At 44.9% G+C, this 14,639-nt stretch overlaps 1 protein-coding gene across 2 annotated transcripts in view; it reads left to right on the top strand.

The window, feature by feature from the left end:
* Positions 1–14,018, top strand: part of wu:fb16f03 (eukaryotic translation initiation factor 4 gamma 1) — a 25,882-nt gene extending 11,864 nt beyond the window's left edge. Inside the window, exons 7-30 of one of the 2 annotated variants that reach the window (XM_058413109.1) lie at positions 705–797; positions 884–968; positions 1,523–2,428; positions 2,524–2,606; positions 2,705–2,900; positions 3,022–3,155; positions 3,354–3,464; positions 3,597–3,971; positions 4,079–4,225; positions 6,017–6,253; positions 6,364–6,468; positions 8,356–8,652; positions 9,203–9,314; positions 9,734–9,845; positions 9,964–10,190; positions 11,033–11,154; positions 11,287–11,459; positions 11,745–11,870; positions 11,960–12,041; positions 12,113–12,211; positions 12,402–12,542; positions 12,623–12,704; positions 12,806–12,946; positions 13,365–14,018. In XM_058413109.1, coding sequence (XP_058269092.1) covers positions 705–797; positions 884–968; positions 1,523–2,428; positions 2,524–2,606; positions 2,705–2,900; positions 3,022–3,155; positions 3,354–3,464; positions 3,597–3,971; positions 4,079–4,225; positions 6,017–6,253; positions 6,364–6,468; positions 8,356–8,652; positions 9,203–9,314; positions 9,734–9,845; positions 9,964–10,190; positions 11,033–11,154; positions 11,287–11,459; positions 11,745–11,870; positions 11,960–12,041; positions 12,113–12,211; positions 12,402–12,542; positions 12,623–12,704; positions 12,806–12,946; positions 13,365–13,546 — 4,368 coding nt within the window. In that variant the 3' untranslated portion in view covers positions 13,547–14,018. Of the gene's footprint in view, positions 1–704; positions 798–883; positions 969–1,522; positions 2,429–2,520; positions 2,607–2,704; positions 2,901–3,021; positions 3,156–3,353; positions 3,465–3,596; positions 3,972–4,078; positions 4,226–6,016; positions 6,254–6,363; positions 6,469–8,355; positions 8,653–9,202; positions 9,315–9,733; positions 9,846–9,963; positions 10,191–11,032; positions 11,155–11,286; positions 11,460–11,744; positions 11,871–11,959; positions 12,042–12,112; positions 12,212–12,401; positions 12,543–12,622; positions 12,705–12,805; positions 12,947–13,364 lie in introns of both variants that reach the window. The other variant, XM_058413108.1, reaches the window with a different exon arrangement.
* Positions 14,019–14,639: the final 621 nt, after the last annotated feature.

The following is a 14,639-nucleotide window of genomic DNA, read 5'->3' as shown; positions in this document are numbered from 1 at the left end:
CACTCTCTGTCCCGGAAGGGGAATATCCTCCCCATATTTGCCTCTCTCTCTCCCTCTTACTCTGTGTCTGTATTGGTCTCTCGCTCAGTGGGTGTGTACACATTCCACTGCTCCCGTTTCACAAGGCGCCTCTCTTTCTCTCTCTCTCTCTCTCACACACACTCTTATTTTTCTCTACATCTGTGTGTGTGTGTGTGTGTGTGTGCGCGCGCGTGAGTGTTTGTGTGAACATGTGAGAGCTTGAAGGCCCAGGGTGTGTGTGTGTGTGTATAGATGTTGGTGTGGGCATGTGTGTGTGTATAGAGTCGGGCTGGGTTTGGACTCGGGCTCCAGGACTAGACAGGCCTTCAGGCCTTTAGCGCAGCTAGCAAATGTGCTGGCTCACGCTGTGTGTGTGTTTGTGAGAAAACTATTGCGTCAAGGTTTTCACACACTGGAGTTAGGTAAGATGGACAAACAGCTGCTGCATTTCTGTGTATGTGTGTTTAGCCTTTTCTCTGACATTAGATAGAGCTAAAAAGTATTTGTCCGTGTGTGAGGGAGAATGCACAGAATAACTCCGTAACTGGACTCGCTCAATTCCTCAGCATTCTTTCTTCCGTTTCTCTTATTTTCTTTCTTAACTACCACTCGTTCACTCTCACTTGTTCTATTTTTTAAAAAATCGTGCATGTGAGTAAAGTTAATGCTAGTTTTCTCCTCAGATAAGAATACGAGACCCTAATCAAGGAGGCAGAGACATCACGGAAGAGATCATGTCCGGGGGCCGAAGCGCCTCCACACCTACACCTCCACAGGTAACGCCTCTCTTTCATTATGAAGCAATTTCCTTTTTTAAAAAAAAAAAAAAAAAAAAAATCTCTATCTTTTTCTTCTTACCCAGTCGGCTCTGCCTATATCAGAGGCCGGAACCATCACACAATCTAATGGGGAGAAGACCATGCCCCTTATCACAGCAGCCAGAGGAGGTAAGGAGGGTATCATTGGGTGGTACACTTTTGTAATCTGTGTGCATTTATTTATTAAATCCTTAAACACACACACTTTGAAACACACTGTGTGGTGTCCAGCTGGTAGTTTCTCAGTCTTGTGCCACATACCAGTCTCACTACCATCTGCCTTTACTTTCTGTCTGTGCTTTTATCTATCTTTTATTTTTCTGTGTTTGTGCCTTTCTTTCTTACTTTATTCTAAAAGCACATGAGACAATTTTAGCCCTATTTTTCAAGAGGTCATTATCTCACTCTGCCGAAACACTCTGATGGTTTTTAAAAAATGAAGTGGCAAAAGCAGCAATTGAGCATCAGCCAATAGATTCCAAAAGATTCGGAGAGGAAATGTGTCAGCAGTTCCCTGAATCCAGTTTATCATGCTTGCATAGGAGGGTAGTGACAAAATGTAATGTATCTGACTCCTGTGTAAGATCCTGTGTCAGAATCTGGCCATGTCAGACTCAAACAGCTGTTAAGAACAGTGGGGGGGGGGAGAAAACTGAAAAAAAATATTTTTTTAATCTTTACAGATGACCTGGTAAAATCTGTAGTGTCCCTAGAGTTCCCCATTCCCCCAGGGGAAAGCCCTATCCCAGATGCTCCGCCCACTCCTCCTCCCACTAGCCCAATCAGTGACACAGTTGATGCCCCGCCACCTGCCATGGATGAAGTTACTCAACTCAAAGATGCAAAACAGCAGGAGCTGAACTCCTCATCATCAGCAGTTCCTTCTAATGCTAATGGTTCTACAGTGGATGAGGCAGGACTGCCAGAAGTGGCTGTACTACTTCCGGTTTCAGGGGCAGAGCCAACACTGGAGTCGCCAATCGCGCAGCCAGAGGAGTTACAGTTTGTAAATGGTATAACTGCAGATGTTAACAGAGACGTCAGTCCTCTCGCTGAGCCTGACATCACCAAAGAGGCTCCACCTGTTATCGAGGAATGCTCAACACAGACTACCAAAGCTGTCCCTCCTGTCGTCAAGGAAACCCTCACTCAGGTTGTCGGTGAGACACCGCCACTTTTAGATGTCAAGGAATCTTCTGTCTCAAGTGTCAAAGAAACACCAGCTCCTAACCAGACACCCACTCCTGTTGTCACAGAAACCCTGTCTGTGGTTTCCAAGGATACCCTGTTATCAGCAATGAAGGAGATCCCTGCACCAGTTGCCAAGGAAACCCCCCCTCCTGTTGTCCTGGAGACGCTGGTTGAAAAGGAGATGCCTCCTTCAGTTGCCACAGAAACTAGCAAGCCTGTTGTCAAAGAAACTGTTATTGAGGATCCTTGTCCTGATACTAAGGAGACCCAAGAACCAATCGACAAGGAAACCCCAAGTTCTGCGGCGCCTAAAGCAGCACCACCTTCTCCTGTTCCTGCTGAGGAACGAGAAGATACACCCCCTCCACAAACAACTGCCCCAGACAGCACTATGCAAGGTACATACTAGTAAAAGGGAACTCGTAGCGATTTGCTTTTGTAATTGAATTGTTTGTGTGATGTTAATTGTGTAGTTTTTTCTTTCTTCAAGCAGCTGTTTCTGTGCCAAAAAAGAAGAGGAAGTTGAAAGACCTAAACAAGAAGGAGACCGGTGATGTGCTGGATGCCTTTAAAGAGGTGTGTGTGTGTGTGTGTGTGTGTGTGTGTGTGTGTGCACACGTTTTGACAAATACTGATAATAACTCCTTAACACACCCCACCCACCATTATATTAGCCTCCACCACCACCAAAGCCAGAGCCCATGCAAGTGGCAAAATCGGAACAGGCAGAGCTAGCCCCTGTAGCTCCACCCCCGGTAGAAGAAGAAGAGACGTGGGAAGAGAAGGAAGACAAGCTTGATGCTGAAAACCTCCAACTACAGAGTCCTGCACCGGCCACGCCCACTGAGCAGAAATACCAGTACAAAGAGGGTGTGTGTTAATAACGCTCATTTTTTTAATAATACATGTTACTGTTCTGTTAAAGTGTTTGTGAAATGATTGTAAAAACATGGTGTGTGTAATGAAATTTGTTGTTCTCTGATCCCTACAGAACAGTGGAAACCGCTGAACCCTGAGGAGAAGAAGAAATATGACCGAGAGTTTCTCCTGGGCTTCCAGTTCATCAGCGCTAGCATGCACAAACCAGAGGGGCTACCACATATTAGCGATGTAGTGCTGGATAAGGTACGGTGTACACATGCTTGCAGACACACACACACTTCAGTAGATTAGCATATTGAGTAATAAAATTGCTTGCCATTATTAAAAATTTTTTGAGTGGCATTCCGTGGCATACTTCATTTGCCTAATAATTCTGGTTAAATAATTATATCTGGTTGTCCTTTATATTCTCTCACTCACTCACTCACTCTCTCTCTCTAGGTGAATAAAACTCCTCTGCGGCCATTAGATCTGAGTAGGATGAACTGTGGGCCAGACTTCACACCTTCGTTTGCTAACCTGGGCAGGCAGCCCATTGGGGGGCGTGGCCCGGTCAGTTTCTCCATCTATCATAGCTTGAATACCATGTAGCATGACGCATATAGATTTGAAGAAAGGCCCCTGTTTCTCACCCCCTTATCTGTCTGTCTCTCTCTCTCTCTCTCTCTCTCTCCCGGTCTCTAGGCCGTGGGTTTGCCTGGCCCGAGGCGCTCAGGTCAGTCTGGATCCCGTAAGGAGCCGAGGAAGATCGTCCTGTCTGGTGTGTCCTTGAATGATGATGTTCAGCTGAACAAGGCAGAGAACGCATGGCGACGTGGGGTTGGAGTTGAGAGCGAAGACTCGGAGGCGGTAAAGACACGGGAGCTACTGCGACGCGTGCGAGGTGTCCTGAACAAACTGACCCCTCAGATGTTCCAGCCACTGATGAAACAGATCACAGAGATGACCATTGACACAGAGGACAGGCTGAAGGGCGTGATTGACCTTGTGTTTGAAAAGGCCATCTCTGAGCCCAATTTCTCTGTCGCCTATGCTAACATGTGCCGCTGCCTCATGGGGGTGTGTGTTTGTGTGTCTTTAAGATTCATTTTCTGAATCTAAAATGTCACTTGAGTATGCATTCTGTTGAGAATTATTTCTTTCTCTCTCTTTCTCTTTCTCTCTAGTTGAAAGTGCCTACCACCGATAAACCCAAAGTCACTGTGAATTTCCGAAAGCTTCTGCTAAATCGTTGCCAAAAAGAATTTGAGAAGGACAAGGATGATGACGAGACATTTGAGAAGAAACAAAAGGAACTAGACGCTGCCACTGAGGTGTATATATACACACACTTAAATAAAGATTATTCCAACTGAGCATTGTGGACTTTTGTGCGCTACAGTACAGCACTTGTTGAGTACTGTGGAGTAAAATGCGATGCATGGGGTATTGTGCAGTACCTGTGGAGTGTTGTGCAGTACCTGTGAAGAACCCGTGGGGTGTTGTCCCGTACCTGTGGAGTACCCGTGGGGTGTTGTCCCGTACCTGTGGAGTACCCGTGGGGTGTTGTGCCGTACCTGTGGAGTACCCGTGGGGTGTTGTGCCGTACCTGTGGAGTACCCGTGGGGTGTTGTGCCGTACCTGTGGAGTACCCGTGGAGTGGTGTGCCGTACCTGTGGAGTACCCGTGGGGTGTTGTGCCGTACCTGTGGAGTACCCGTGGGGTGTTGTGTCGTACCTGTGGAGTGGTGTGCCGTACCTGTGGAGAACCCGTGGAGTGTTGTGCCGTACCTGTGGAGTACCCGTGGGGTGGTGTGCCGTACCTGTGGAGTACCCGTGGAGTGGTGTGCCGTACCTGTGGAGAACCCGTGGAGTGGTGTGCCGTACCTGTGGAGTACCCGTGGAGTGGTGTGCCGTACCTGTGGAGAACCCGTGGAGTGGTGTGCCGTACCTCTGGAGAACCCGTGGAGTGCCGTGCCGTACCTCTGGAGAACCCGTGGAGTGCCGTGCCGTACCTCTGGAGAACCCGTGGAGTGCCGTGCCGTGCCGTACCTCTGGAGAACCCGTGGAGTGCCGTGCCGTGCCGTACCTCTGGAGAACCCGTGGAGTGGTGTGCCGTGCCGTACCTCTGGAGAACCCGTGGAGTGGTGTGCCGTGCCGTACCTCTGGAGAACCCGTGGAGTGGTGTGCCGTGCCGTACCTCTGGAGAACCCGTGGAGTGGTGTGCCGTGCCGTACCTCTGGAGAACCCGTGGAGTGGTGTGCCGTGCCGTACCTCTGGAGAACCCGTGGAGTGGTGTGCCGTGCCGTACCTCTGGAGAACCCGTGGAGTGGTGTGCCGTGCCGTACCTCTGGAGAACCCGTGGAGTGGTGTGCCGTGCCGTACCTCTGGAGAACCCGTGGAGTGGTGTGCCGTGCCGTACCTCTGGAGAACCCGTGGAGTGGTGTGCCGTGCCGTACCTCTGGAGAACCCGTGGAGTGGTGTGCCGTGCCGTGCCGTACCTCTGGAGAACCCGTGGAGTGGTGTGCCGTGCCGTGCCGTACCTCTGGAGAACCCGTGGAGTGGTGTGCCGTGCCGTGCCGTACCTCTGGAGAACCCGTGGAGTGGTGTGCCGTGCCGTGCCGTACCTCTGGAGAACCCGTGGAGTGGTGTGCCGTGCCGTGCCGTACCTCTGGAGAACCCGTGGAGTGGTGTGCCGTGCCGTGCCGTACCTCTGGAGAACCCGTGGAGTGGTGTGCCGTGCCGTGCCGTACCTCTGGAGAACCCGTGGAGTGGTGTGCCGTGCCGTGCCGTACCTCTGGAGAACCCGTGGAGTGGTGTGCCGTGCCGTACCTCTGGAGAACCCGTGGAGTGGTGTGCCGTGCCGTACCTCTGGAGAACCCGTGGAGTGGTGTGCCGTGCCGTACCTCTGGAGAACCCGTGGAGTGGTGTGCCGTGCCGTACCTCTGGAGTACTGGTACTATGGAATGTTGTGGAGGATTGTTCAGCACTGGGTGGTATTGTTCTTTAATGAGCAGTACCGTAAAATATTGTGGAGTGTTATATGGACATTTATGACTGAGGTAAAACAACTCATCCTTTACTTCTGATGTCTTCATTTATTATTTTTCTTCCTTCCCTGTGCAGGAGGAGGTCCGTCAGCGTCTGAAGGAGGAGCTAGAAGAGGCAAAGGACATGGCACGGCGACGCTCGCTTGGCAACATCAAGTTCATCGGCGAGCTGTTCAAGCTGAAGATGCTTACAGAGAACATCATGCATGACTGTGTGGTCAAACTGCTGAAGAACCACGATGAGGAGAGCCTGGAGTGTCTGTGCAGACTGTTGTCCACCATCGGCAAGGACCTGGACTTCGAGAAGGCCAGGGTAACACAGACAAACATGAAGCATTAAGAATATTCACCATTGGCAGCCATAAGTTTATTGTAGGTTAAGTTTTTTTCCTGATGTTTTTTTCCCCGTTCTTCTGTCTCCAGCCTCGTATGGATCAGTATTTTAACCAGATGGAGAAGATCATTAAAGAGAGGAAGACATCATCCAGAATCCGATTCATGCTTCAGGATGTCATTGACCTGAGACGGGTAAATAATAATATTTATATCGTTAATACTAATACGATAAACACCTGAGCAACCTGAGTCAGAATAAACAGATGTGTTTCAATACAGATAAAGGACACTGGGGAATGCACACTGTGTGTGTGTCTTTGTGTGTGCATACATGTGTCTCTCTTTCTCTAAGTGTGTGTGCATTTGTGTGTGTGTGTATGCTGTTACACTGCACCATACAGAGCTGACACAAATTTCCATCTCATTCCATTATCCAATCACGTTCTCCAGCCTACTGTATGAAGTAGGGGTGTAAGAAAATATCGATACACTTAAGTATCGTGATATTATGTTTTGCTATACTTTATCGATTCCCAAAAACACAGTATTGATTTTTAATTGTTTACATGTGAAGTCTGGCAGTAGACAGTGATTCATTATGTTGCATTTAAACCTCCGACCGCTATACGGCAGCATTGTAATTGCGCTTCACTCAGAGGGGAAGTAACGTAAGGGCACACCGCTGATGTTAGCATTAGCAAACCTAGCTGACTAGTAACATTACCATGGCTGAATCCGAAAGGATCAGCCCGGCCCCCGCGGTGTACCGAGCTGACGTGATGTTTTGCACACAGCCTCAATCTCACCTCGTAGAAATCTCTGAAATTACCGGAGACATGTTACAAGCTTTTTCAGACACAGTACAATAGCTATCCACCAGATAAAACACAAACAAGACCTGCTCCAGCTCCCAAAACACAGGTTAATTCTGGAAACAGTACAGGAAATCCTGTAAGCACTTTTATTTTTCACCGATATAGGTAGATTTAAATCCCTTGCTCCGGCTGCACAGAGATAGTGTTATAATGTTGGATGTTGCAATGAGAGACTGAGAAAATAAAAACTTGCATACATACTACAACAGAATGTAAACCTTTAAAGCAGGACAAAAATATAGACTGTCTGTACGTACATATATAACACTGTTTATTTTTATTTTCTTAGATTGCAGGAGTCTTCATGTAAACAAGCACTTTTATTTCTTTACTGTTTCAGACAAATCTTAATTTGCTTGTTGCTTATTCCATGAGTTTTCCTAAAATTAGATTTAAAAAAATCGCAATATATCAAATCATAACCTCTGTATTGTGATGCATATCGTATCGTAAGATTCTTGCCAATACACAGCCCTAATATGAAGTCTTGCCCCTTATTATGTTTTCTTATGTCTCGATTTATATTTTATATTAGTGTGCAGTCTGTAGAGTTCCTGTCAGTTTTGCTTAATCTTTGTCATTGACCTTTGTCTCACACACACACCAACACTAAGCTTCTTGGAAACAACCAAAGTTTCATTTCTGTGGAAGTACTAGCTATGAAGTCAGTGTGCATGAACTGACTGATGGATTTCAGAGGTGTGTGTGGGAGAGAGAGAAATTACAGATGGGTGTTGTCAATACATTTTAGTTTACTGATATTTCTGTTCTACACTCATTTAGTTTCCTTACATACTGAATTTGGAATTCTTTTTCTTTGAGTAACATCTGAATTATTTTTTTCATATGGCAGGCCTTTAGGATTTTCAGTACATTATTCAGTTAGGTTCTGGAAATGACATCATATTTTTATAAACTTAACTCAAGAAGGTGGCTATGAACATTTTAGCTTTGAAATGAAATTAATGCCTTAATGATTGGTGTAACCCTCAGGAAGATTACCTACAGTGTTAGCTCCAACTGCATACATCACACAATCATTGATGCATATAGTAAACAAACACTTGTTGTTGAGGACTAGTTGGAAATCCAACTTAAGAGCTTTAGTAGCTTTAGAAAACAGCATAATTACATGTACCACTACTGTAAACGCATAAATACCAATAACTCACTTCCTTGTTTGATTTCTTATACCCTATTGTAGAATAACTGGGTGCCCAGGAGAGGAGATCAGGGCCCCAAAACAATCGAGCAGATTCACAAGGAAGCAGAGATGGAGGAGCAGCGAGAGCAGATCAAAGTCCAGCAGCAGCTCCTCTCCAAGAAGGAGGCACGAGGAGTTGGGGGAGGAGTTGGAGGAGGTGGTGTGACTCTGGGCCCTCGAGGTGTTGGCCCTGTCTCTCACAGAGGCAACCCGCCACCAGATGATGGCTGGAACACGGTTCCCATTTCCACCAAGAACCGGCCCATTGACACCAGTCGCCTCAGCAAGATCACCAAAGTATCACCTTAATTACAAATATAGCCATCAACTACTCTTAAGAAATAATTTACCATGTGATTGGATTATTGGGGCCATTAGTGTGTTTCCTAATAAGACCAAGTTCCATTGTTTCAAAGGTCGTCATCTGTTCATCAACACCATCCTTACTGGTCAGAAGGTGTTGATTAATGTTTTATAACAGGAGCTGTGGTGCAAATCACAGGTTTAAATGAATGTGCTTGTTCTAATAGACCATTGTTGCTATAGTAACAGCTCATTCACAGGGACTTTTACAGTGAATGCTCTACTAATACTAAACAGATGAAGAAATGGTTATTTAATATTTATGGAAGAAGTCTCCAGTATCTCTGCTTTTTAACAGTCAGAAAAAGATGTAACTTAACTTTTCTGACACTGAGTTTTACATTTCTGGTTTCTCTGTAACTTGGGAAGCTAGAGGGTTTTTGTTTTGGAATGATGTATTATACTGAATATATTACATAACATTGAATGAATATCTTAAACTAATTAACAAACTGCTTTTATTCTATTGTTTTTCTCTGCACAGCCTGGAGCACTGGACTTTAACAACCAGCTACTTGCCCCTGGTGGCAAAGGATCTTGGGGCAGCTGGGGCAAAGGAAGCAGTGGAGGCTCGGGGGTTAAACCCAGTGATAGTGGTGCGTTTCATGTGTGCATTTGTGTGGCATGTATAATGTTATTTCCACAAACTCAGTGCTAATGCACACCCCTACTTGATCTCAGTAACTGAGTAGATTGTCTTTGGACTACACTCTTTGAAGTACTAGAAGCTATATATATATATATATTTAATACCATTTTATAACCTTTCACAAACCACATCCCTTTACATATACGTAAACACAGTTTAAATTGAGGTTTCTGCAGCTGACATTTGCCAAAAATATTTAAGAGGCCTATTCATTGCTGAATTCTTTACTGTGGTTTGATAATTTAAGTCACAATTATAGAAAATAAATAATTGCAACTACATTACTTAATTCTCTTTGCTAGCTCACAAACTCCTTCTATAAAATGACTATATACACAGTGTTGGTGTGAATGTGTGTATTCACAGCTCAAGACTCGAGCCGTACGAGCACACTGAATCGCTTCTCTGCCCTCCAGCAGCCTCCTTCCTCCTCCTCATCTTCCTCCAGCATGGACACAGACAGAAGGGTTCCACAAAGGCACGCTCTTGCTTTACCCTCTAGACATTTTCTCATCTGTTTCTAATAGAGTTGAATAAGGGGATTCTGGACTTTTTCTTTAATCAAGCTTTATTTTCTTTCTCACTTTCACGAATAGGAGCAGTTCAAGTAGAGAGCGTAGCGACCGCGGTGACCGGCTCGAACGTGGTTCGGACCGAAACCGACCTGGCATCAGCAAGCGCAGCTTCAGCCGAGAAAAAGACGAGTGGGAGCAGAGACCAGTCGAGGCGGTGCGGCGAGTCGCTAGCATGACTGATGAGCGAGAACGAGCGAGGGAGCGTGAACGAGAGAGAGAGCGAGAACGAGCACCTAGCAAAGACAATGGTCAGTACTTTACTATCCCATAACAGCACCACACACACGCAGTGTTTAATCACTTTTCAACTCTTTTACGCTATCTATTGAAATCTATTGCACTATCCCAACATGGATTATTACTCAATAACCGCAAATCCCGAACTGTTTTATTCCTGATGTTTTATTTATTTCTTAAAGAACGACAGGTCATTCATATCAGTTTATAGTTGTATTTAACTTTGTGGAATATCCATGAAACAAGAACTGCAAAGAAAGCCTAAACTTCTCAGTCCTGACGATGTCAGGTTTACTGACGCATATAATCCCTGTGAATGAGCTGTTACTATGGAAATGATGACAGAATGAGTACCTTGATGTGAACCTGTGACTTGAAATACACCTGAAGCTACTGCAATTCAGGAGTCCATCTATCATATATACGGCACAATGATACAGTAAATTTAATTTTAATTAAATCTCAAATTGAATTAGAACTTAATTAGAATCTAGAAATTAAACCAATGTTATACAGTGATGTGTAAAAATTCTACACTACTGTATATTTTGGGTGCTGTGGTCTTGAAGCCAGACAGGCCACACCCACAAGAGATATAATCAACATGGCACTTGAATTCTGCTACATATCTAGCTCCTAACACACGCCAGCACATACACACTTGCCTCATATTGACACTTCTGGGATGTCAGTATATTACATAGTCTCTTCAGCTGTTTCTCAATAACATGCTGGTTTGGATTAGCAACAAATGATTTCATCTTGGTTGAGGAACATCAGTCATATTTTAAACTCATCTTGATGATGGACCCAAACCTTTATACCCTACTGTGTGTGTGTGTGTGTGTTGTAGTGAAGAGAGAACCTGTTTCCACACCACCTCCTGCTCCATCTAAACTGGCTTTAAGCCCTGAGGAACTTGAGAAGAAATCCACTGCCATCATTGAGGAGTACTTGCACATCAATGACATGAAGGTACACACACACACACACACACACAAAATGCTTTACGAAGGAAAAACTGTAAACACATGTCGACCTTGAAGCATTATAGGAAGGCTGGAACGTAAACATGTAGTTGGTGGTGTGTGTGGTGTCGTCCTCCAGGAGGCGCTGCAGTGTGTGAGCGAGATGAACTCTGCCTCACTGCTCTACGTGTTTGTGAGGACGGGAATTGAGTCGACTCTGGAGCGCAGCACTATCGCCAGAGAACACATGGGATTACTACTGCACCAACTCGTCAAAGCTGGAATGCTGTCTGCACAGCAGTACTACAAAGGGTGCGTGTTGTGTTTATCTTGGTGGGAGCCCAGTTTCTTAGCAAGGAACTGATTTTCAGACAGTGTTGTGTGTGCGCGCGCGCGTGTGTGTGTGTGTGCGTGCGTGCGCGCGTGTGTGTGCGTGCGTGCGCGCGCGTGTGCGCGCGTGTGCGCATGCTCATATGTGCGCGTGTGTGTGCGCGTGTGCACATGCTCATGTGTGCGCGCGTGTGTGCGCATGCTCATATGTGCGCGTGTGTGTGTGTGCGCATGCTCATATGTGCGCGTGTGTGTGTGCGCTTTCAGGCTGATGGAGGTGCTGGAGGTGGCTGAGGACATGGCCATTGATGTTCCCCATATCTGGGTTTATCTGGCTGAGCTGATCACTCCTATGCTGCATGAGGGTGGGATTTCCATGGGCTCACTTTTTAGGTGAGTCACACAATGCAGCATATTTTCACAAAACCGAGTGACCGCGCATGCATCAGAAAATCGACCACATTGTAACTTTTGACCCACAGGGAAGTGTCTAAGCCTCTGGTACCTATTGGCAAAGCTGGAGATCTGCTAGTACACATCCTCACCCTGCTCTGCAAAGGAATGGTATGTTCCGTGTGTGTATGAGAATTGGGGACTATATCGGTATATCCATGATCTTCTCTGTATATGTTCAGAGCCATAAGAAGGTTGGAGCCATGTGGAGGGAGGCGCGGCTTAGCTGGAAGGACTTCCTGTCTGAGGATGATGATGTCAACAAGTTTGTGACTGAGAAGGTTTGATGAAGAAATCATTACCTCATTACCCCCCTTGTTCCTCTCTCCTCACCTCTACACTCTCTTCCCTCTTTTCTCATTCCTTCACTTCTGTCATTCTTTGCTTCCTCATTTCCTCATACCCTGATGATGATCAACATATGAACTAAAACTTTTAAAGAGGTTTGGGGATGTTTGTGTGTTCATGTAGGGAGTGGACTTCACACTGGGGGAGGAGTATGTGAAAGGTGGTAGCAGTAGGAAGTCACTGAGCATGGAAGAGATCTCCAAACAGCTAGACCAACTGTTGCAGGACAAATCTGACAACCAGCGCATATTCAACTGGGTGGAGGTGTGTGTGTGTGTGTGTGTGTGTGTATATATATGTATTGTGGGATGTCGCTGATGCCACTTTGATCTCCACTTTTCCAGGCAAACCTGGATGAGCGGCAGGTTTCATCGAATGCCTTTGTTCGTGTTGTGATGACCTCCGTGTGTCAGGCTGCCATCATTTGTGAGTCGTATAATAAATCCTTTTCTAGCCAGTTTAGTAACACAGAAACCTCCAGACCTTTTATGTACTTTTTAAATATATCTCTCTCTTCCTGCAAACAGGCGAAAATCCATATAAAGTGGATTCTAAAGAGATTTCCCAGAGGGCCAAGCTGCTCCAGCGCTACATTAAGGATGAGCAGAAGGAGCTGCAGGCACTTTATGCATTACAGAGCCTCATGGTGCAGATGGAGCAGCCGCCAAGTGAGTGTTTCTTCCTACATCCAATGGGTGTGGCCTAATACTCTAATAAGTATGTTTGATTGACATTTACATTGGGATAGTTGGGTATTATGAGTTGCAAATTTGGAAGCGTTCAGATTTTTCCACCTAAACCCAGGAGTGTGGAGACTGCATACATTTTAAAAAGCCAAGCATGTCGGGAAATATAAAGGAATAGGAATTCTAGTTTATATTCCCATATTTAATGCTAAAATTCTGTCACATTACACCCGCTTCAGCTGTATTAGACATCATACTAACATTGCCCGCTTTATTCGTCTAGTAAAAATAAAAATACTTGAGTCAGATTAATGGAAAGTTTTCCCATCCTGTGTATGCAGCATTAGACCTTGAATGTTGCTGATCAGGAATTTCATTTTTAATTTTTGTATGTGTTTAGACTTGTTGCGGATGTTTTTCGATGTACTCTATGACGAGGATATCATTAAGGAGGACGGCTTCTACAAGTGGGAGTCGAGCAAAGATCCAGCCGAGCAGCAGGGGAAGGGCGTGGCCCTCAAATCAGTCACTGCCTTTTTTACTTGGCTCCGTGAAGCTGAGGACGAATCAGACAACAGCTAAATGCCCTGGCTCCTTTCACACTTTTAGTTCTTGGACTTAAAACAAGATGCAATTTTGAATGTGGATGAAAATTATTAGAACATGGTTTTATGCTAACGAATGTTTTTTGAGCCAAAACTCTTATTGAAAATAATTCACCGCAAGCACAGTCATCTGGAGATCTTGTTCCGTTATCATTTCGGTGGTTTTTGACATCGGCTTGTTGTCACTAAACTCTGCCTACAGTTTGCCTACGATGTGTCGCTACACCAGCGTGATTATTGAAAGCTGCTCAGAGCTCTCTATATTTTTTTGAAAGTCCTCAAGTTGAGGGAAACTCTTAACTCTGTGCTGGAGAATGAAGTGCTGTGTTTATTTTTTCCCTATTTCCCCTCCACTTGATTTTGTTAAACAGGACAACAGGAGTGGGTGGTTTAAAGGAGGGAGTGAACTGCTTCCTGATAGCCTGAGTGATGCAAAAAAAAAAAACAAACCTGAACTTTGACCTTTTTTGCTGCTGCTGCTGAGGGGGTGGAGTTACACTAACCGCCACCCTGAAGTTGTCTGATTTAACTTTGTTTAAAAAAGAAAAGACAAAAAAGAGGACAAAAAAACTGGTTGTCTGAATCCGTGTGAATCCTGTAGTGTGTTTTATAAAATACAATCAATACTAAAACTTAGTAAAAAATAAATGATAAGATATTTACTATAAGAAAGGCAAAAGTGTTAAATGAATTGAAAAGGAAGAAAAAAAACGTTCAAAACAGTGTGAAAAGCATTTTCTGCTAATAATGCATTTCAGGAGAGTCCTGTAAATATTTAGTTTTTGATTGTTTTTGTTTAAACTTTTCAATAATAAAAAATGCTAACTTTAATGTTTCAGTTTTTCCGTTCTTCCCCCAGGTTTTTACAGTATTTCACTGTAAAATGTTTAATTACAAGAAACTTTTTCTTTCTCAAAAACACCCATCAATTTTTTTTATAAATTTTTTGTTTTATCAATTTATGGATCAAGACATGTTGGAAATTATTGTGGTGATAATAGTTTGGTTGGGCCAATTCTGTGGTCCATAGAAAGATGACAACACACAAGTGTTAAGGTAGGGAGCATTTA

The sequence above is a fragment of the Hemibagrus wyckioides genome, linkage group LG17 (genome assembly GCF_019097595.1).
Source record: "Hemibagrus wyckioides isolate EC202008001 linkage group LG17, SWU_Hwy_1.0, whole genome shotgun sequence".
In the NCBI taxonomy this organism is placed as follows: Eukaryota; Metazoa; Chordata; class Actinopteri; order Siluriformes; family Bagridae; genus Hemibagrus; species Hemibagrus wyckioides.
The sequence above is the reverse complement of the archived record's forward strand: the minus strand, read 5'-3'. Positions and strand labels throughout refer to the sequence as shown.